This window comes from Oncorhynchus kisutch, unplaced genomic scaffold, assembly GCF_002021735.2.
Source record: "Oncorhynchus kisutch isolate 150728-3 unplaced genomic scaffold, Okis_V2 Okis09a-Okis19a_hom, whole genome shotgun sequence".
Taxonomy (NCBI): domain Eukaryota; kingdom Metazoa; phylum Chordata; class Actinopteri; order Salmoniformes; family Salmonidae; genus Oncorhynchus; species Oncorhynchus kisutch.
The window spans coordinates 15,750,466-15,773,370 of NW_022261985.1; the positions used below are offsets into that span (position 1 = coordinate 15,750,466).

Consider the following 22,905-nt stretch of genomic DNA (forward strand, 5'->3'; position numbering starts at 1 on the left):
TAGAGATCAACACTGAGCTGTTGCAGAGTGATATGACAGTCCTCTTCCCCCCCCCCCCTGTGACAGCAGGAAGTCTAACTAGAGATCAACACTGAGCTGTTGCAGTGATATGACAGTCCTCTTCCCCCCCATTCACTGGTGTTTGATTGTTTATTAAACTATAGAATAAAGAAACCCTGGTTGGATTCTAGTTGTTCTCGAGGCAGTGTTCATTTTGTATCTTCTAGCAGACTAGAAAACAGTTCATTTGTACCTTAATCTAACAGACTAGAAACAGAACAATAGAAACAGTTGAAATCAGCAGGCTCTTCAAATGTCAAGTCATCATAACGAACATCATTTAGAGTTTAAAAAAACAAATAGTGTGAAAAGGACAAAATATATTTTTTAAATATACAAAACCAGGCAGGGATAAAAAAGCATGCCAGACATATTTGATACGTACACAGGACTTCCCAGTACTAAATGTAATGGGGTTTTTGGCATATTTTCTATAGTGGTGAAAAGAAAAGGATTCAAATGGTTTGGATCACACAACTACAGGATGGTTCAAAATGGATTCTGAGTTGTTGTTGTTGTTGGGGTTGTTGTTGTTGGGGTTGTTGTTGTTGGGGTTGTTGTTGTTGTTGTTGGGGTTGTTGTTGTTGGGGTTGTTGTTGTTGTTGTTGGTTGTTGTTGTTGTGAATCCGGTAACAGTAACCTGGGGATAATTATACAACCTATATACAACGATAGATCCCTTCCATCAATACTCCTCAAATACTCAAACTAAGTCATCAACAGCATGAAAATACTCAACTCTCCCCTAGAATGACTACATTCTGTAGTCGTCTATACATACCTCTTTTTGTCTCTTTAAACTATACTAATACTGAGAGAGAAAAAAGTGATTCTCTTGTTTTTTTGTTTTTGAAGGCTTGTATGTTGTTTTTTTCCCGTACATTTTCCCGTACATTTTCCCGTACATACACAATGAAAACTTCTCTCCCTGGGCCTTTTCCCACCTGGGGTCTACTGTAGATTATCCCACCTGATAATTATGGCAAAATGTAGTTCACAGAGACCTACTCTGATTTATAGCAGTCCTTTGTTCCCACTTCTTCATATTCTTTGATCATTGGTAACTAACTACGCTAGTGTTGTCTCTCTCTCTCTCTCTATATGCAGAACAAATATTATACCAGTTTAGAAAATAACCAAAAAATCTAAAATATTTTTCAGCCACACAGAAAATACCTATTTAATTTGCAGCACTGTGATCTAGCTTCTTTACAGTCCGAGTAAATACATTAAGGCCAAGAAACATTAATAATTACAATAATAAATACCAACAAAAACTATAAATAAAATAAATCTCGTAAGCACTGTAGGTGTTGGGTTTAAAAAATACTTATCATGAAATGTGGTGAAAAGGAAGATGTGTTTTTTGTGTGTGTCTCGTTCATCCCCCTCCAGCTCTTCAACCATACGGTTCACTAATAAGTCTCTGACTTCTTCTTCCTCTTCTTCTTAAAAAAAAACCCCGCTGTCTTCAATGTCTCTGTGACAGGTGGCCACGTGGCATGGATACTTCGCCTGAGTCCCAAATGGCACCCTATTCCCTATATAGTACACTACTATAGACCAGAGCCCTATTCCCAATATAGTGCACTACTTTAGACCAGAGCCCTATTCCCTATATAGTGCACTACTATAGACCAGAGCCCTATTCCCTATATAGTGCACTACTTTAGACCAGAGCCCTATTCCCTATATAGTACACTACTTTAGACCAGAGACCTATTCCCTATATAGTGCACTACTATAGACCAGAGCCCTATTCCCTATGTAGTGCACTACTTTAGACCAGGGCCCTAAGGTCCCTATATAGTGCACTACTATAGACCAGAGCCCTATTCCCTATATAGTGCACTACTATAGACCAGAGCCCTATTCCCTATGTAGTGCACTACTTTAGACCAGGGCCCTATTCCCTATATAGTGCACTACTTTAGACCAGAGCCCTATTCCCTATATAGTACACTACTTTAGACCAGGGCCATATTCCCTATATAGTGCACTACTTTAGACCAGAACCCTATTCCCTATATAGTACACTACTTTAGATCAGGGCCATATTCCCTATATAGTGCACTACTTTAGACCAGAGCCCTATTCCCTATATAGTACACTACTATAGACCAGAGCCCTATTCCCTATATAGTGCACTACTTTAGACCAGAGCCCTATTCCCTATATAGTGCACTACTTTAGACCAGGGCCCTATTCCCTATGTAGTGCACTACTTTAGACCAGGGCTCTGATGTCAAATGGACATGTATTTGAAACTTCCCCTATGGGTCCGTTTATTAAAAGTTCTACACTATATAGGGAATAGAGTGCCATTTGTGGCGCAGCCTTGGACTGTGAACTGTGGCCCCCTGGTGGGCTGGGTTGGTACTACTAGAGCTCAGACATTGCCCTGAGCCTGGCTCTGTGTCTGAGACTGTGGCATGACCAGAGTCTTCTGCTGCAGTAGCATAGACGGTCCAGCAGGGGGCACTGTGTGTGTGGCGGCGCCGGAGGGTTTGATCCAGGGCAGGGAGAGCAGGGACACTCCGGTGGTGGTGGCGGTGGCTGTCATGGTAACCTGGATCATCTGGTCTCTTTGGATCAGACGAATCAGAGCCTTGAGACGCTCCAGGGAGGACTGGGTGTCCCTCTGTTGACCAATCAGACGCTCCCGCACGCCCATCACCTTCTGCTGGGACAGAGACACAGGAACATAAACATGTGTAAGTACTGACGAAGACATCTGGCTAGTTAGTTAGCAGTCTGCTGTTGAGCTCCATCTGGCTAGTTAGTTAGCAGTCTGCTGTTGAGCTCCATCTGGCTAGTTAGTTAGCAGTCTGCTGTTGAGCTCCATCTGGCTAGTTAGTTAGCAGTCTGCTGTTGAGCTCCATCTGGCTAGTTAGTTAGCAGTCTGCTGTTGAGCACCATCTGGCTAGTTAGTTAGCAGTCTGCTGTTGAGCTCCATTTGGCTAGTTAGTTAGCAGTCTGCTGTTGAGCTCCATTTGGCTAGTTAGTTAGCAGTCTGCTTCACTGTTGAGCTCCATCTGGATAGTTAGTTAGCAGTGTGCTTCACTGTTGAGCTCCATCTGGATAGTTAGTTAGCAGTCTGCTGTTGAGCTCCATCTGGCTAGTTAGTTAGCAGTCTGCTGTTGAGCTCCATCTGGCTAGTTAGTTAGCAGTCTGCTGTTGAGCTCCATCTGGCTAGTTAGTTAGCAGTCTGCTGTTGAGCTCCATCTGGCTAGTTAGTTAGCAGTCTGCTGTTGAGCTCCATCTGACTAGTTAGTTAGCAGTCTGCTTCACTGTTGAGCTCCTTCTGGCTAGTTAGGAGCAGTCTGCTTCACTGTTGAACTCCATCTGGCTAGTTAGTTAGCAGTCTGCTGTTGAGCTCCATCTGGCTAGTTAGTTAGCAGTCTGCTGTTGAGCTCCATCTGGCTAGTTAGTTAGCAGTCTGCTGTTGAGCTCCATCTGGCTAGTTAGTTAGCAGTCTGCTGTTGAGCTCCATCTGGCTAGTTAGTTAGCAGTCTGCTGTTGAGCTCCATCTGACTAGTTAGTTAGCAGTCTGCTTCACTGTTGAGCTCCTTCTGGCTAGTTAGGAGCAGTCTGCTTCACTGTTGAACTCCATCTGGCTAGTTAGTTAGCAGTCTGCTGTTGAGCTCCATCTGGCTAGTTAGTTAGCAGTCTGCTGTTGAGCTCCATCTGGCTAGTTAGTTAGCAGTCTGCTGTTGAGCTCCATCTGGCTAGTTAGTAGCAGTCTGCTTCACTGTTGAACTCCATCTGGCTAGTTAGTTAGCAGTCTGCTGTTGAGCTCCATCTGGCTAGTTAGTAGCAGTCTGCTTCACTGTTGAACTCCTTCTGGCTAGTTAGTTAGCAGTCTGCTTCACTGTTGAGCTCCATCTGGCTAGTTAGTTAGCAGTCTGCTGTTGAGCTCCATCTGGCTAGTTAGTTAGCAGTCTGCTGTTGAGCTCCATCTGGCTAGTTAGTTAGCAGTCTGCCTAACTGTTGAGCTCCATCTGGCTAGTTAGTTAGCAGTCTGCTTCACTGTTGAGCTCCATCTGGCTAGTTAGTTAGCAGTTTGCTGTTGAGCTCCATCTGACTAGTTAGTTAGCAGTCTGCTGTTGAGCTCCATCTGACTAGATAGTTAGCAGTCTGCTGTTGAGCTCCATCTGGCTAGTTAGTTAGCAGTCTGCTGTTGAGCTCCATCTGGCTAGTTAGTTAGCAGTCTGCTTCACTGTTGAGCTCCTTCTGGCTAGTTAGTTAGCAGTCTGCTGTTGAGCTCCATCTGGCTAGTTAGTTAGCAGTCTGCTTCACTGTTGAGCTCCATCTGGCTAGTTAGTTAGCAGTCTGCTTCACTGTTGAGCTCCATCTGGCTAGTTAGTTAGCAGTCTGCTTCACTGTTGAGCTCCATCTGGCTAGTTAGTTAGCAGTCTGCTTCACTGTTGAGCTCCATCTGGCTAGTTAGTTAGCAGTCTGCTTCACTGTTGAGCTCCATCTGGCTAGTTAGTAGCAGTCTGCTGTTGAGTTCCATCTGGCTAGTTAGTTAGCAGTCTGCTTCACTGTTGAGCTCCATCTGACTAGTTAGTAGCAGTCTGCTTCACTGTTGAGCTCCATCTGGCTAGTTAGTTAGCAGTCTGCTGTTGAGCTCCATCTGGCTAGTTAGTTAGCAGTCTGCTTCACTGTTGAGCTCCACCTGGCTAGTTAGTAGCAGTCTGCTTCACTGTTGAGCTCCATCTGGCTAGTTAGTTAGCAGTCTGCTTTACTGTTGAGCTCCTTCTGGCTTGTTAGTTAGCAGTCTGCTTCACTGTTGAGCTCCATCTGGCTAGTTAGTTAGCAGTCTGCTTCACTGTTGAGCTCCATCTGGCTAGTTAGTTAGCAGTCTGCTTCACTGTTGAGCTCCATCTGACTAGTTAGTTAGCAGTCTGCTTCACTGTTGAGCTCCATCTGGCTAGTTATTTAGCAGTCTGCTTCACTGTTGAGCTCCATCTGGCTAGTTAGTTAGCAGTCTGCTTCACTGTTGAGTTCCATCTGGCTAGTTAGTAGCAGTCTGCTTCACTGTTGAGCTCCATCTGGCTAGTTAGTTAGCAGTCTGCTTCACTGTTGAGCTCCTTCTGGCTAGTTAGTTAGCAGTCTGCTTCACTGTTGAGCTCCTTCTGGCTAGTTAGTTAGCAGTCTGCTTCACTGTTGAGTTCCATCTGGCTAGTTAGTAGCAGTCTGCTTCACTGTTGAGCTCCATCTGACTAGTTAGCAGCAGTCTGCTTCACTGTTGAGCTCCATCTGGCTAGTTAGTAGCAGTCTGCTGTTGAGCTCCATCTGGCTAGTTAGTTAGCAGTCTGCTTCACTGTTGAGCTCCATCTGACTAGTTAGTAGCAGTCTGCTTCACTGTTGAGCTCCATCTGGCTAGTTAGTTAGCAGTCTGCTGTTGAGCTCCATCTGGCTAGTTAGTTAGCAGTCTGCTTCACTGTTGAGCTCCATCTGGCTAGTTAGTAGCAGTCTGCTTCACTGTTGAGCTCCATCTGGCTAGTTAGTTAGCAGTCTGCTTTACTGTTGAGCTCCTTCTGGCTTGTTAGTTAGCAGTCTGCTTCACTGTTGAGCTCCATCTGACTAGTTAGTAGCAGTCTGCTTCACTGTTGAGCTCCATCTGACTAGTTAGTTAGCAGTCTGCTTCACTGTTGAGCTCCATCTGGCTAGTTAGTTAGCAGTCTGCTTCACTGTTGAGCTCCATCTTGCTAGTTAGCTAGCAGTCTGCTTCACTGTTGAGCTCCATCTGACTAGTTAGTTAGCAGTCTGCTTCACTGTTGAGCTCCATCTGGCTAGTTAGTTAGCAGTCTGCTTCACTGTTGAGCTCCATCTGGCTAGTTAGTTAGCAGTCTGCTTCACTGTTGAGCTCCTTCTGGCTAGTTAGTTAGCAGTCTGCTTCACTGTTGAGCTCCTTCTGGCTAGTTAGTTAGCAGTCTGCTTCACTGTTGAGTTCCATCTGGCTAGTTAGTAGCAGTCTGCTTCACTGTTGAGCTCCATCTGACTAGTTAGTAGCAGTCTGCTTCACTGTTGAGCTCCTTCTGGCAAGTTAGTAGCAGTCTGCTTCACTGTTGAGCTCCATCTGACTAGTTAGTAGCAGTCTGCTTCACTGTTGAGCTCCTTCTGGCTAGTTAGTTAGCAGTCTGCTTCACTGTTGAGCTCCTTCTGGCTAGTTAGTAGCAGTCTTCTTCACTGTTGAGCTCCTTCTGGCTAGTTAGTTAGCAGTCTGCTTCACTGTTGAACTCCATCTGGCTAGTTAGTTAGCAGTCTGCCTAACTGTTGAGCTCCATCTGGCTAGTTAGTAGCAATGTGCTTCACTGTTGAGCTCCATCTAGCTAGTTAGTTAGCAGTCTGCTTCACTGTTGAGCTCCATCTGGCTAGTTAGTAGCAGTCTGCTTCACTGTTGAGCTCCATCTGGCTAGTTAGTTAGCAGTCTGCTTCACTGTTGAGCTCCATCTGGCTAGTTAGTTAGCAGTCTGCTTCACTGTTGAGCTCCATCTTGCTAGTTAGCTAGCAGTCTGCTTCACTGTTGAGCTCCATCTGACTAGTTAGTTAGCAGTCTGCTTCACTGTTGAGCTCCATCTGGCTAGTTAGTTAGCAGTCTGCTTCACTGTTGAGCTCCATCTGGCTAGTTAGTTAGCAGTCTGCTTCACTGTTGAGCTCCTTCTGGCTAGTTAGTTAGCAGTCTGCTTCACTGTTGAGCTCCTTCTGGCTAGTTAGTTAGCAGTCTGCTTCACTGTTGAGTTCCATCTGGCTAGTTAGTAGCAGTCTGCTTCACTGTTGAGCTCCATCTGACTAGTTAGTAGCAGTCTGCTTCACTGTTGAGCTCCTTCTGGCAAGTTAGTAGCAGTCTGCTTCACTGTTGATCTCCATCTGACTAGTTAGTAGCAGTCTGCTTCACTGTTGAGCTCCTTCTGGCTAGTTAGTTAGCAGTCTGCTTCACTGTTGAGCTCCTTCTGGCTAGTTAGTAGCAGTCTTCTTCACTGTTGAGCTCCTTCTGGCTAGTTAGTTAGCAGTCTGCTTCACTGTTGAACTCCATCTGGCTAGTTAGTTAGCAGTCTGCCTAACTGTTGAGCTCCATCTGGCTAGTTAGTAGCAATATGCTTCACTGTTGAGCTCCATCTAGCTAGTTAGTTAGCAGTCTGCTTCACTGTTGAGCTCCATCTGGCTAGTTAGTAGCAGTCTGCTTCACTGTTGAGCTCCATCTGGCTAGTTAGTTAGCAGTCTGCTTCACTGTTGAGCTCCATCTGGCTAGTTATTTAGCAGTCTGCTTCACTGTTGAGCTCCATCTGACTAGTTAGTAGCAGTCTGCTTCACTGTTGAGCTCCATCTGGCTAGTTAGTAGCAGTCTGCTTCACTGTTGAGCTCCTTCTGGCTAGTTAGTTAGTAGTCTGCTTCACTGTTGAGCTCCATCTGGCTAGTTAGTTAGTAGTATGCTTCACTGTTGCGCTCCTTCTGGCTAGTTAGTTAGCAGTCTGCTTCACTGTTGAGCTCCATCTGACTAGTTAGTAGCAGTCTGCTTTACTGTTGAGCTCCATCTGGCTAGTTAGTTAGTAGTATGCTTCACTGTTGAGCTCCATCTGACTAGGTAGTTAGCAATATGCTTCACTGTTGAGCTCCGTCTGGCTAGTTACTTAGCAGTCTGCTTCACTGTTGAGCTCCATCTGGCTAGTTAGTTATTAGTCTGCTTCACTGTTGATCTCCATCTGGCTAGTTAGTAGCAGTCTGCTTCACTGTTGAGCTCCATCTGGCTAGTTAGGTAGCAGTCTGCTTCACTTTTGAGCTCCATCTGACTAGTTAGTAGCAGTCTGCTTCACTGTTGAACTCCATCTGACTAGTTAGTAGCAGTCTGCTTCACTGTTGAGCTCCATCTGGCTAGTTAGTTAGTAGTATGCTTCACTGTTGAGCTCCATCTGACTAGTTAGTTAGCAATATGCTTCACTGTTGGGCTCCATCTGGCTAGTTAGTAGCAGTCTGCTTCACTGTTGAGCTCCATCTGGCTAGTTAGTAGCAGTATGCTTCACTGTTGAGCTCCCTGGCTAGTTAGTTAGCAGTCTCCTTCACTGTTGAGCGCCATCTGGCTAGTTAGTAGCAGTCTGCTTCACTGTTGAGCTCCTTCTGGCTAGTTAGTAGCAGTCTGCTTCACTGTTGAGCTCCTTCTGGCTAGTTAGTAGCAGTCTGCTTCACTGTTGAGCTCCATCTGGCTAGTTAGTTAGCAGTCTGCTTCACTGTTGAGCTCCTTCTGGCTAGTTAGTAGCAGTCTGCTTCACTGTTGAGCTCCATCTGGCTAGTTAGTTAGTAGTATGCTTCACTGTTGAGCTCCATCTGGCTAGTTAGTTAGTAGTATGCTTCACTGTTGAGCTCCATCTGGCTAGTTAGTTAGTAGTCTGCTTCACTGTTGAGCTCCATCTGACTAGTTAGTTAGCAGTCTGCTTCACTGTTGATCTCCATCTGACTAGTTAGTAGCAGTCTGCTTCACTGTTGAGCTCCTTCTGGCTAGTTAGTAGCAATGTGCTTCACTGTTGAGCTCCATCTGACTAGTTAGTAGCAGTCTGCTTCACTGTTGAGCTCCTTCTGACTAGTTAGTAGCAATGTGCTTCACTGTTGAGCTCCATCTGGCTAGTTAGTTAGTAGTCTGCTTCACTGTTGAGCTCCATCTGACTAGTTAGTTAGCAGTCTGCTTCACTGTTGAGCTCCATCTGGCTAGTTAGTTAGCAGTCTGCTTCACTGTTGAGCTCTTTCTGGCTAGTTAGTAGCAGTCTGCTTCACTGTTGAGCTCTTTCTGGCTAGTTAGTTAGCAGTCTGCTTCACTGTTGAGCTCTTTCTGGCTAGTTAGTAGCAGTCTGCTTCACTGTTGAGCTCCATCTGGCTAGTTAGTTAGCAGTCTGCTGTTGAGCTCCTGATCTCAACTGAAATCACTATGTTCCTGTCCCAACACAATAATCAGAGAGGAACGAAGCGAAGCGAGAGGATCCACTCCCGTCAAAATCTGTCCATGCGGGAATACAGCGATAAGTGGACGGTTAAGCAGACCACCTGCCTTCCCACCTTCGGGTCAACGCCTCTCATTGATAGGGTGGAGACCATCTCAACATTATATGCAGGATCTCTGCTGTAATTCAATCAAACTTGCAGTGTGGTAAAACCACATTCTAGGTATGAGTGAGGGATTAACCTAGTCTAGGGTACATATTGCGTGTTTGTTGGTGTTGGGTCAAGGTCATAAGGTCAGAGGTCATGAGGGACTTGCTGAGTTGCTGGTCCTGCTGTACTGTGTTGTGAGTGGGTCAGGGGTCAGAGGTCATACCGTGAGGGACTTGCTGAGCTTCTGGTCTTGCTGTACTGTGTTGTGAGTGTGTCAGGGGTCAGAGGTCATACCGTGAGGGACTTGCTGAGCTTCTGGTCCTGCTGTTCTGTGTTGTGAGTGTGTCAGGGGTCAGAGGTCATACCGTGAGGGACTTGTTGGTTCCTGCTGTACAGTGTTGTGAGTGTGTCAGGGGTCAGAGGTCATACCGTGAGGGACGTGCTGAGTTGCTGGTCCTGTTCCTCCAGGTGAGCACACTCCTTCTTCAGCTCTACATTCCTCCTGAGCAGACTCCTCTTCTCCCCCTCTCTCACTAAACACACAAACACACCTAGTATTAACAACGCATAACACATACACACAATACACCTAGTATTAACACAGCATAACACATACACACAATACACCTAGCATTAACACAGCATAACACACAATACACCTAGCATTAACACAGCATAACACATACACACAATACACCTAGTATTAACACAGCATAACACATACACACAATACACCTAGCATTAACACAGCTTAACACACAATACACCTAGCATTAACACAGCTTAACACACACAATACACCTAGCATTAACACAGCTTAACACACACACACCTAGCATTAACACAGCTTAACACACACACACCTAGCATTAACACAGCTTAACACACACACACCTAGCATTAACACAGCTTAACACACACACACCTAGCATTAACACAGCTTAACACACACACACCTAGCATTAACACAGCATAACACACACACACCTAGCATTAACACAGCATAACACACACAATACACCTATCATTAACACAGCATAACACACACACACACCTAGCATTAACACAGCTTAACACACACACACCTAGCATTAACACAGCTTAACACACACACACACACACACACACCTAGCATTATAACACAGCATAACACACACACACACACACACAACTAGTATTATAACACAGCATAACACACACACACACACACCTAGTATTATAACACAGCATAACACACACACACACCTAGTATTATAACACAGCATAACACACACACACACACACACCTAGTATTATAACACAGCATAACACACACACACACACCTAGTATTATAACACAGCATAACACACACACACACACACCTAGTATTATAACACAGCATAACACACACACTGCAAGTAAAGGTGTCTCACCCGTCTTGTGTGTCACATAGGACTGGACAAAGTTCTGTGGCCACGACATGTTCTCTTTGTTCAGAACCTTCAGGAGGAAGGAAAATACAAGGTTATAAAATGGAGGACGACACAAGGTTATAAAATGGAGGACGACACAAGGTTATAAAATGGAGGACGATACAAGGTTGTAAAATGGAGGACGATACAAGGTTGTAAAATGGAGGGCGATACAAGGTTATAAAATGGAGGACGACACAAGGTTATAAAATGGAGGACGACACAAGGTTATAAAATGGAGGACGACACAAGGTTATGGTCATTCAGTAGTGTTGTTATAGTCAGATGTCATTCAGTAGTGTTGTTATAGTCAGATGTCATTCAGTAGTGTTGTTATAGTCAGATGTCATTCAGTAGTGTTGTTATAGTCAGATGTCATTCAGTAGTGTTGTTATAGTCAGATGTCATTCAGTAGTGTTGTTATAGTCAGATGTCATTCAGTAGTGTTGTTATAGTCAGATGTCATTCAGTAGTGTTGTTATAGTCAGATGTCATTCAGTAGTGTTGTTATAGTCAGATGTCATTCAGTAGTGTTGTTAGTCAGATGTCATTCAGTAGTGTTGTTATAGTCAGATGTCATTCAGTAGTGTTGTTATAGTCAGATGTCATTCAGTAGTGTTGTTATAGTCAGATGTCATTCAGTAGTGTTGTTATAGTCAGTAGATGTCATTCAGTAGTGTTGTTATAGTCAGTAGATGTCATTCAGTAGTGTTGTTATAGTCAGATGTCATTCAGTAGTGTTGTTATAGTCAGATGTCATTCAGTAGTGTTGTTATAGTCAGATGTCATTCAGTAGTGTTGTTATAGTCAGTAGATGTCATTCAGTAGTGTTGTTATAGTCAGTAGATGTCATTCAGTAGTGTTGTTATAGTCAGATGTCATTCAGTAGTGTTGTTATAGTCAGATGTCATTCAGTAGTGTTGTTATAGTCAGATGTCATTCAGTAGTGTTGTTATAGTCAGTAGATGTCATTCAGTAGTGTGTTATAGTCAGTAGATGTCATTCAGTTGTGTTGTTATAGTCAGATGTCATTCAGTAGTGTTGTTATAGTCAGATGTCATTCAGTAGTGTTGTTATAGTCAGATGTCATTCAGTAGTGTTGTTATAGTCAGATGTCATTCAGTAGTGTTGTTATAGTCAGATGTCATTCAGTAGTGTTGTTATAGTCAGATGTCATTCAGTAGTGTTGTTATAGTCAGATGTCATTCAGTAGTGTTGTTATAGTCAGATGTCATTCAGTAGTGTTGTTATAGTCAGATGTCATTCAGTAGTGTTGTTATAGTCAGATGTCATTCAGTAGTGTTGTAGTCTTAAGATGTCGCCATAGCATTACAAAGTATCCATTCTACCCCAACCAGATCTCTATCTTCCCACCTTCTTCTGACACTTGGTGCAAACCCAGACCCCCCGGGGCGGTGTTTTGAGAGGTGGGTGCAGGCAGTCCGGGTGGTAGGCTCTGGGGCAGTTGTGGCATAGCTGCAGCTCTCCGTCCCCCTTACACACAGAGCAGTGGTCGTCGTGCTCCAGCTCTTCCTGTCGGACAGACATACAGTCAGATGGTTCAGGACGTACGGCTGTCAGTGCTTCTCTTCTCAAATATCACAGTAATGACACGTCTAAACAACACCCACTTTTTTTGGGTGGGGGGGGCTTTTGACTGTAGATCCACTGTAAAGTACTGAATGATTGATTGATTGATCCAGTGAAACACTGAATATCTCTCTGATTACATCGTCCCCCATCTCTCAGATTATCTGTCAAATGACTGTTGGAATAACTACAACACCACTATCTACAGTATACAACACCACTATCTACAGTATACAACACCACTATCTATAGTATACCACACTACAACACCACTATCTACAGTATACCACACTACAACACCACTATCTATAGTATACCACACTACAACACCACTATCTACAGTATACAACACCACTATCTACAGTATACAACACTACAACACCACTATCTACAGTATACAACACTACAACACCACTATCTACAGTATACAACACCACTATCTACAGTATACAACACCACTATCTACAGTATACAACACCACTATCTACAGTATACAACACTACAACACCACTATCTACAGTATGAAACACTGCAACACCACTATCTACAGTATACCACACTACAACACCACTATCTACAGTATACAACACCACTATCTACAGTATACAACACTACAACACCACTATCTACAGTATGCAACACTACAACACCACTATCTACAGTATGAAACACTGCAACACCACTATCTACAGTATACCACACTACAACACCACTATCTACAGTATACAACACCACTATCGACAGTATACAACACTACAACACCACTATCTACAGTATACAACACTACAACACCACTATCTATAGTATACCACACTACAACACCACTATCTACAGTATACAACACCACTATCTACAGTATACCACACTACAACACCACTATCTATAGTATACCACACTACAACACCACTATCTACAGTATACAACACCACTATCTACAGTATACCACACTACAACACCACTATCTACAGTATACCACACTACAACACCACTATCTACAGTATACAACACCACTATCTACAGTATACAACACTACAACACCACTATCTACAGTATACAACACTACAACACCACTATCTACAGTATACAACACCACTATCTATAGTATACAACACCACTATCTACAGTATACAACACCACTATCTACAGTATACCACACTACAACACCACTATCTACAGTATACCACACTACAACACCACTATCTACAGTATACCACACTACAACACCACTATCTACAGTATACCACACTACAACACCACTATCTACAGTATACAACACCACTATCTACAGTATACCACACTACAACACCACTATCTACAGTATACAACACTACAACACCACTATCTACAGTATACAACACTACAACACCACTATCTACAGTATACAACACTACAACACCACTATCTACAGTATACAACACCACTATCTACAGTATACAACACCACTATCTACAGTATACAACACTACAACACCACTATCTACAGTATACAACACTACAACACCACTATCTACAGTATACCACACTACAACACCACTATCTATAGTATACAACACCACTATCTACAGTATACCACACTACAACACCACTATCTACAGTATACAACACTACAACACCACTATCTACAGTATACAACACTACAACACCACTATCTACAGTATACCACACTACAACACCACTATCTACAGTATACCACACTACAACACCACTATCTACAGTATACCACACTACAACACCACTATCTACAGTATACAACACCACTATCTACAGTATACCACACTACAACACCACTATCTACAGTATACAACACCACTATCTACAGTATACCACACTACAACACCACTATCTACAGTATACAACACCACTATCTACAGTATACCACACTACAACACCACTATCTACAGTATACAACACCACTATCTACAGTATACCACACTACAACACCACTATCTATAGTATACAACACCACTATCTACAGTATACAACACTACAACACCACTATCTACAGTATACCACACTACAACACCAATATCTACAGTATACAACACCACTATCTACAGTATACAACACTACAACACCACTATCTACAGTATACCACACTACAACACCACTATCTATAGTATACAACACCACTATCTACAGTATACCACACTACAACACCACTATCTACAGTATACAGCACCACTATCTACAGTATACAACACCACTATCTACAGTATACAACACTATAACACCACTATCTATAGTATACAATACTACAACACCACTATCTACAGTATACCACACTACAACACCACTATCTATAGTATACCACACTACAACACCACTATCTATAGTATACAACACTACAACACCACTATCTACAGTATACCACACTACAACACCACTATCTACAGTATACCACACTACAACACCACTATCTATAGTATACAACACCACTATCTACAGTATACAACACTACAACACCACTATCTACAGTATACCACACTACAACACCACTATCTACAGTATACCACACTACAACACCACTATCTACAGTATACAACACCACTATCTATAGTATACAGCACCACTATCTATAGTATACCACACTACAACACCACTATCTACAGTATACAACACTACAACACCACTATCTATAGTATACAACACCACTATCTACAGTATACAACACTACAACACCACTATCTACAGTATACCACACTACAACACCACTATCTACAGTATACAACACCACTATCTACAGTATACAACACTACAACACCACTATCTACAGTATACCACACTACAACACCACTATCTATAGTATACAACACCACTATCTACAGTATACCACACTACAACACCACTATCTATAGTATACAACACCACTATCTACAGTATACCACACTACAACACCACTATCTACAGTATACAACACCACTATCTACAGTATACAACACCACTATCTACAGTATACAACACTATAACACCACTATCTATAGTATACAATACTACAACACCACTATCTATAGTATACAATACTACAACACCACTATCTACAGTATACCACACTACAACACCACTATCTATAGTATACCACACTACAACACCACTATCTATAGTATACAACACTACAACACCACTATCTACAGTATACCACACTACAACACCACTATCTACAGTATACCACACTACAACACCACTATCTATAGTATACAACACCACTATCTACAGTATACAACACTACAACACCACTATCTACAGTATACCACACTACAACACCACTATCTACAGTATACCACACTACAACACCACTATCTACAGTATACGACACCACTATCTACAGTATACAACACTACAACACCACTATCTATAGTATACCACACTACAACACCACTATCTACAGTATACAACACTACAACACCACTATCTATAGTATACAACACCATTATCTACAGTATACCACACTACAACACCACTATCTACAGTATACAACACTACAACACCACTATCTACAGTATACAACACCACTATCTACAGTATACCACACTACAACACCACTATCTATAGTATACAACACCACTATCTACAGTATACAACACTACAACACCACTATCTACAGTATACCACACTACAACACCACTATCTACAGTATACAACACTACAACACCACTATCTACAGTATACCACACTACAACACCACTATCTACAGTATACAACACCACTATCTACAGTATACAACACTACAACACCACTATCTATAGTATACAACACCACTATCTACAGTATACAACACTACAACACCACTATCTATAGTATACAACACCACTATCTACAGTATACCACACTACAACACCACTATCTACAGTATACAACACTACAACACCACTATCTACAGTATACCACACTACAACACCACTATCTACAGTATACAACACCACTATCTACAGTATACCACACTACAACACCACTATCTACAGTATACAACACTACAACACCACTATCTATAGTATACCACACTACAACACCACTATCTACAGTATACCACACTACAACACCACTATCTACAGTATACAACACCACTATCTACAGTATACAACACCACTATCTACAGTATACAACACTACAACACCACTATCTACAGTATACCACACTACAACACCACTATCTACAGTATACAACACTACAACACCACTATCTACAGTATACAACACTACAACACCACTATCTATAGTATACCACACTACAACATCACTATCTACAGTATACCACACTACAACACCACTATCTATAGTATACAACACCACTATCTACAGTATACAACACTACAACACCACTATCTACAGTATGAAACACTGCAACACCACTATCTACAGTATACAACACTACAACACCACTATCTACAGTATACAACACTACAACACCACTATCTACAGTATACAACACCACTATCTACAGTATACCACACTACAACACCACTATCTACAGTATACCACACTACAACACCACTATCTACAGTATACCACACTACAACACCACTATCTACAGTATACAACACCACTATCTATAGTATACAACACCACTATCTACAGTATACAACACTACAACACCACTATCTACAGTATACAACACCACTATCTACAGTATACAACACTACAACACCACTATCTACAGTATACCACACTACAACACCACTATCTACAGTATACAACACTACAACACCACTATCTACAGTATACAACACTACAACACCACTATCTACAGTATGAAACACTGCAACACCACTATCTACAGTATACAACACTACAACACCACTATCTACAGTATACAACACTACAACACCACTATCTACAGTATGAAACACTACAACACCACTATCTACAGTATACAACACCACTATCTACAGTATACCACACTACAACACCACTATCTATAGTATACCACACTACAACACCACTATCTACAGTATACAACACTACAACACCACTATCTATAGTATACCACACTACAACACCACTATCTACAGTATACAACACCACTATCTACAGTATACCACACTACAACACCACTATCTACAGTATGAAACACTGCAACACCACTATCTACAGTATACAACACTACAACACCACTATCTATAGTATACCACACTACAACACCACTATCTACAGGATACAACACCACTATCTACAGTATGAAACACTGCAACACCACTATCTATAGTATACAACACCACTATCTACAGTATACCACACTACAACACCACTATCTATAGTATACCACACTACAACACCACTATCTACAGTATACAACACTACAACACCACTATCTATAGTATACCACACTACAACACCACTATCTACAGTATACAACACCACTATCTACAGTATACCACACTACAACACCACTATCTACAGTATGAAAACACTGCAACACCACTATCTACAGTATACAACACTACAACACCACTATCTATAGTATACCACACTACAACACCACTATCTACAGGATACAACACCACTATCTACAGGATACAACACCACTATCTACAGTATACAACACTACAAACACCACTATCTACAGTATACCACACTACAACACCACTATCTACAGTATGCAACACTACAAGACCACTATCTATAGTATACAACACCACTATCTACAGTATACAACACTACAACACCACTATCTATAGTATACCACACTACAACACCACTATCTACAGTATACAACACTACAACACCACTATCTACAGTATACCACACTACAACACCACTATCTACAGTATACAACACCACTATCTACAGTATACCACACTACAACACCACTATCTACAGTATACCACACTACAACACCACTATCTACAGTATACAACACCACTATCTATAGTATACAACACCACTATCTATAGTATACAACACTACAACACCACTATCTACAGTATACAACACTACAAACACCACTATCTACAGTATACCACACTACAACACCACTATCTACAGTATACCACACTACAACACCACTATCTATAGTATACAACACCACTATCTACAGTATACAACACCACTATCTACAGTATACAACACTACAACACCACTATCTACAGTATACAACACCACTATCTACAGTATACAACACCACTATCTACAGTATACAACACTACAACACCACTATCTACAGTATACAACACCACTATCTACAGTATACAACACTACAACACCACTATCTACAGTATACAACACTACAACACCACTATCTACAGTATACAACACCACTATCTACAGTATACCACACTACAACACCACTATCTACAGTATACCACACTACAACACCACTATCTACAGTATACCACACTACAACACCACTATCTACAGTATACCACACTACAACACCACTATCTATAGTATACAACACTACAAACACCACTATCTACAGTATACCACACTACAACACCACTATCTACAGTATACCACACTACAACACCACTATCTACAGTATACCACACTACAACACCACTATCTATAGTATACAACACTACAACACCACTATCTACAGTATACCACACTACAACACCACTATCTATAGTATACAACACCCACTTTCTACAGTATACAACACTACAACACCACTATCTACAGTATACAACACCACTATCTACAGTATACAACACTACAACACCACTATCTACAGTATACCACACTACAACACCACTATCTATAGTATACAACACCACTATCTACAGTATACAACACCACTATCTACAGTATACCACACTACAACACCACTATCTACAGTATACAACACTACAACACCACTATCTACAGTATACCACACCACTATCTACAGTATACAACACTACAACACCACTATCTACAGTATACCACACTACAACACCACTATCTACAGTATACAACACCACTATCTACAGTATACAACACTACAACACCACTATCTACAGTATACAACACTACAACACCACTATCTACAGTATACCACACTACAACACCACTATCTACAGTATACAACACCACTATCTACAGTATACCACACTACAACACCACTATCTACAGTATGAAACACTGCAACACCACTATCTACAGTATACAACACTACAACACCACTATCTATAGTATACCACACTACAACACCACTATCTATAGTATACAACACTACAACACCACTATCTACAGTATACAACACCACTATCTACAGTATACAACACTACAACACCACTATCTACAGTATACCACACTACAACACCACTATCTACAGTATACAACACTACAACACCACTATCTACAGTATACCACACTACAACACCACTATCTACAGTATACAACACCACTATCTACAGTATACCACACTACAACACCACTATCTACAGTATACAACACTATAACACCACTATCTACAGTATACCACACTACAACACCACTATCTACAGTATACAACACCACTATCTACAGTATACAACACCACTATCTACAGTATACCACACTACAACACCACTATCTACAGTATACACAACTACAACACCACTATCTACAGTATACCACACTACAACACCACTATCTACAGTATACAACACCACTATCTATAGTATACAACACCACTATCTATAGTATACAACACTACAACACCACTATCTACAGTATACAACACTACAACACCACTATCTACAGTATACCACACTACAACACCACTATCTACAGTATACAACACCACTATCTACAGTATACAACACTACAACACCACTATCTACAGTATACAACACTACAACACCACTATCTACAGTATACCACACTACAACACCACTATCTACAGTATACAACACCACTATCTACAGTATACCACACTACAACACCACTATCTACAGTATGAAACACTGCAACACCACTATCTACAGTATACAACACTACAACACCACTATCTATAGTATACCACACTACAACACCACTATCTATAGTATACCACACTACAACACCACTATCTATAGTATACCACACTACAACACCACTATCTACAGTATACAACACCACTATCTACAGTATACAACACTACAACACCACTATCTACAGTATACCACACTACAACACCACTATCTACAGTATACAACACTACAACACCACTATCTACAGTATACCACACTACAACACCACTATCTACAGTATACAACACCACTATCTACAGTATACCACACTACAACACCACTATCTACAGTATACAACACTATAACACCACTATCTACAGTATACCACACTACAACACCACTATCTACAGTATACACAACTACAACACCACTATCTACAGTATACCACACTACAACACCACTATCTACAGTATACAACACCACTATCTATAGTATACAACACCACTATCTATAGTATACAACACTACAACACCACTATCTACAGTATACAACACTACAACACCACTATCTACAGTATACCACACTACAACACCACTATCTACAGTATACAACACTACAACACCACTATCTACAGTATACCACACTACAACACCACTATCTACAGTATACAACACTACAACACCACTATCTACAGTATACAACACCACTATCTACAGTATACAACACTACAACACCACTATCTATAGTATACAACACCACTATCTACAGTATACCACACTACAACACCACTATCTACAGTATACCACACTACAACACCACTATCTATAGTATACAACACCACTATCTACAGTATACAACACCACTATCTACAGTATACAACACTACAACACCACTATCTACAGTATACAACACTACAACACCACTATCTACAGTATACCACACTACAACACCACTATCTACAGTATACAACACCACTATCTACAGTATACAACACTACAACACCACTATCTACAGTATACCACACCACTATCTACAGGATACCACACTACAACACCACTATCTACAGTATACAACCACTATCTACAGGATACCACACTACAACACCACTATCTATAGTATACCACACTACAACACCACTATCTACAGTATACCACACTACAACACCACTATCTACAGTATACCACACTACAACGCCACTATCTACAGTATACAACACCACTATCTACAGTATACAACACCACTATCTATAGTATACAACACCACTATCTACAGTATACAACACCACTATCTACAGTATACAACACTATAACTACTATGTCAGACACATCATAGCTGTAATCACGTCATGCTACGGTACGTACCTTCCATCTGTAGTCCCCAGTGGCTAGCGTGCGTAACACAGGAAGCAGATAACAGGTTAGTAGCTGACAACAGGTGAAGACAATGGGGGTTGAGCAGCAGTTTGGGCCGGAGAGGGGAAGGGGTGCAGGAACAGGGTTTTAGACCGGGAAACATTAAGCAACAGACCTGCAACATCTCTGTTCTGGGGAATGCAGCTCATATCAACACAGACATGCTCTAGTCTAGTAGGATACAGTGTGATTACAGTCCATGCTCTAGTCTAGTAGGATACAGTGTGATTACAGTCCATGCTCTTGTCTAGTAGGATACAGTGTGATTACAGTCCATGCTCTTGTCTAGTAGGATACAGTGTGATTACAGTCCATGCTCTAGTCTAGTAGGATACAGTGTGATTACAGTCCATGCTCTAGTCTAGTAGGATACAGTGTGATTACAGTCCATGCTCTAGTCTAGTAGGATACAGTGTGATTACAGTCCATGCTCTAGTCTAGTAGGATACAGTGTGATTACAGTCCATGCTCTAGTCTAGTAGGATACAGTGTGATTACAGTCCATGCTCTAGTCTAGTAGGATACAGTGTGATTACAGTCCATGCTCTAGTCTAGTAGGATACAGTGTGATTACAGTCCATGCTCTTGTCTAGTAGGATACAGTGTGATTACAGTCCATGCTCTAGTCTAGTAGGATACAGTGTGATTACAGTCCATGCTCTAGTAGGATACAGTGTGATTACAGTCCATGCTCTAGTCTAGTAGGATACAGTGTGATTACAGTCCATGCTCTAGTCTATTAGGATACAGTGTAATTACAGTCAAGCTCTGTGGCCCGGACCTTTTTCTGATCAACCACAAAGTCCAGCTATAATGTTTATAGATTTTTTTGCAATTTATTGATGGGCTGGTATACATGTGTTTTACCCATCCTGTCTAGGTGTGTTGATGGGCTGGTATACATGTGTTTTACCCATCCTGTCTAGGTGTGTTGATGGGCTGGTATACATGTGTTTTACCCATCCTGTCTAGGTGTGTTGATGGGTCAGTATACATGTGTTTTACTCATCCTGTCTAGGTGTGTTGATGGGTCAGTATAAATGTGTTTTATCAGTCCTGTCTAGCTGTGTTGATGGGTCAGTATAAATGTGTTTTACCAGTCCTGTCTAGTTGTGTTGATGGGCTGGTATACATGTGTTTTACCCATCCTGTCTAGGTGTGTTGATGGGCTGGTATACATGTGTTTTACCTCTCACTGACAGGAAGAGTGGGTCGTTCAGGTAATTTGATGGGCTGGTATACATGTGTTTTACCTCTCACTGACAGGAAGAGTGGGTCGTTCAGGTAATTTGATGGGCTGGTATACATGTGTTTTACCTCTCACTGACAGGAAGAGTGGGTCGTTCAGGTAATTTGATGGGCTGGTATACATGTGTTTTACCTCTCACTGACAGGAAGAGTGGGTCGTTCAGGTAATTTGATGGGCTGGTATACATGTGTTTTACCTCTCACTGACAGG

The 22,905-nt window shown here is 41.6% G+C and overlaps 1 protein-coding gene across 1 annotated transcript in view; it reads right to left on the minus strand.

Moving 5' to 3' along the window:
• The window catches only part of LOC116360570 (PHD finger protein 21B-like), a 58,259-nt gene that overhangs the window by 1,802 nt on the left and 33,552 nt on the right, over positions 1-22,905 (minus strand). The window contains exons 6-10 of the mRNA XM_031815390.1: positions 21,396-21,418; positions 11,974-12,132; positions 10,561-10,627; positions 9,577-9,680; positions 1-2,743 (exon numbers count right to left, since the gene is read on the minus strand). The exon at positions 1-2,743 is cut by the window's left edge and continues 1,802 nt beyond it. Of these exons, the coding sequence (XP_031671250.1) occupies positions 2,450-2,743; positions 9,577-9,680; positions 10,561-10,627; positions 11,974-12,132; positions 21,396-21,418 (647 nt within the window). The 3' untranslated portion in view covers positions 1-2,449. The remainder of the gene's footprint in view (positions 2,744-9,576; positions 9,681-10,560; positions 10,628-11,973; positions 12,133-21,395; positions 21,419-22,905) is intronic.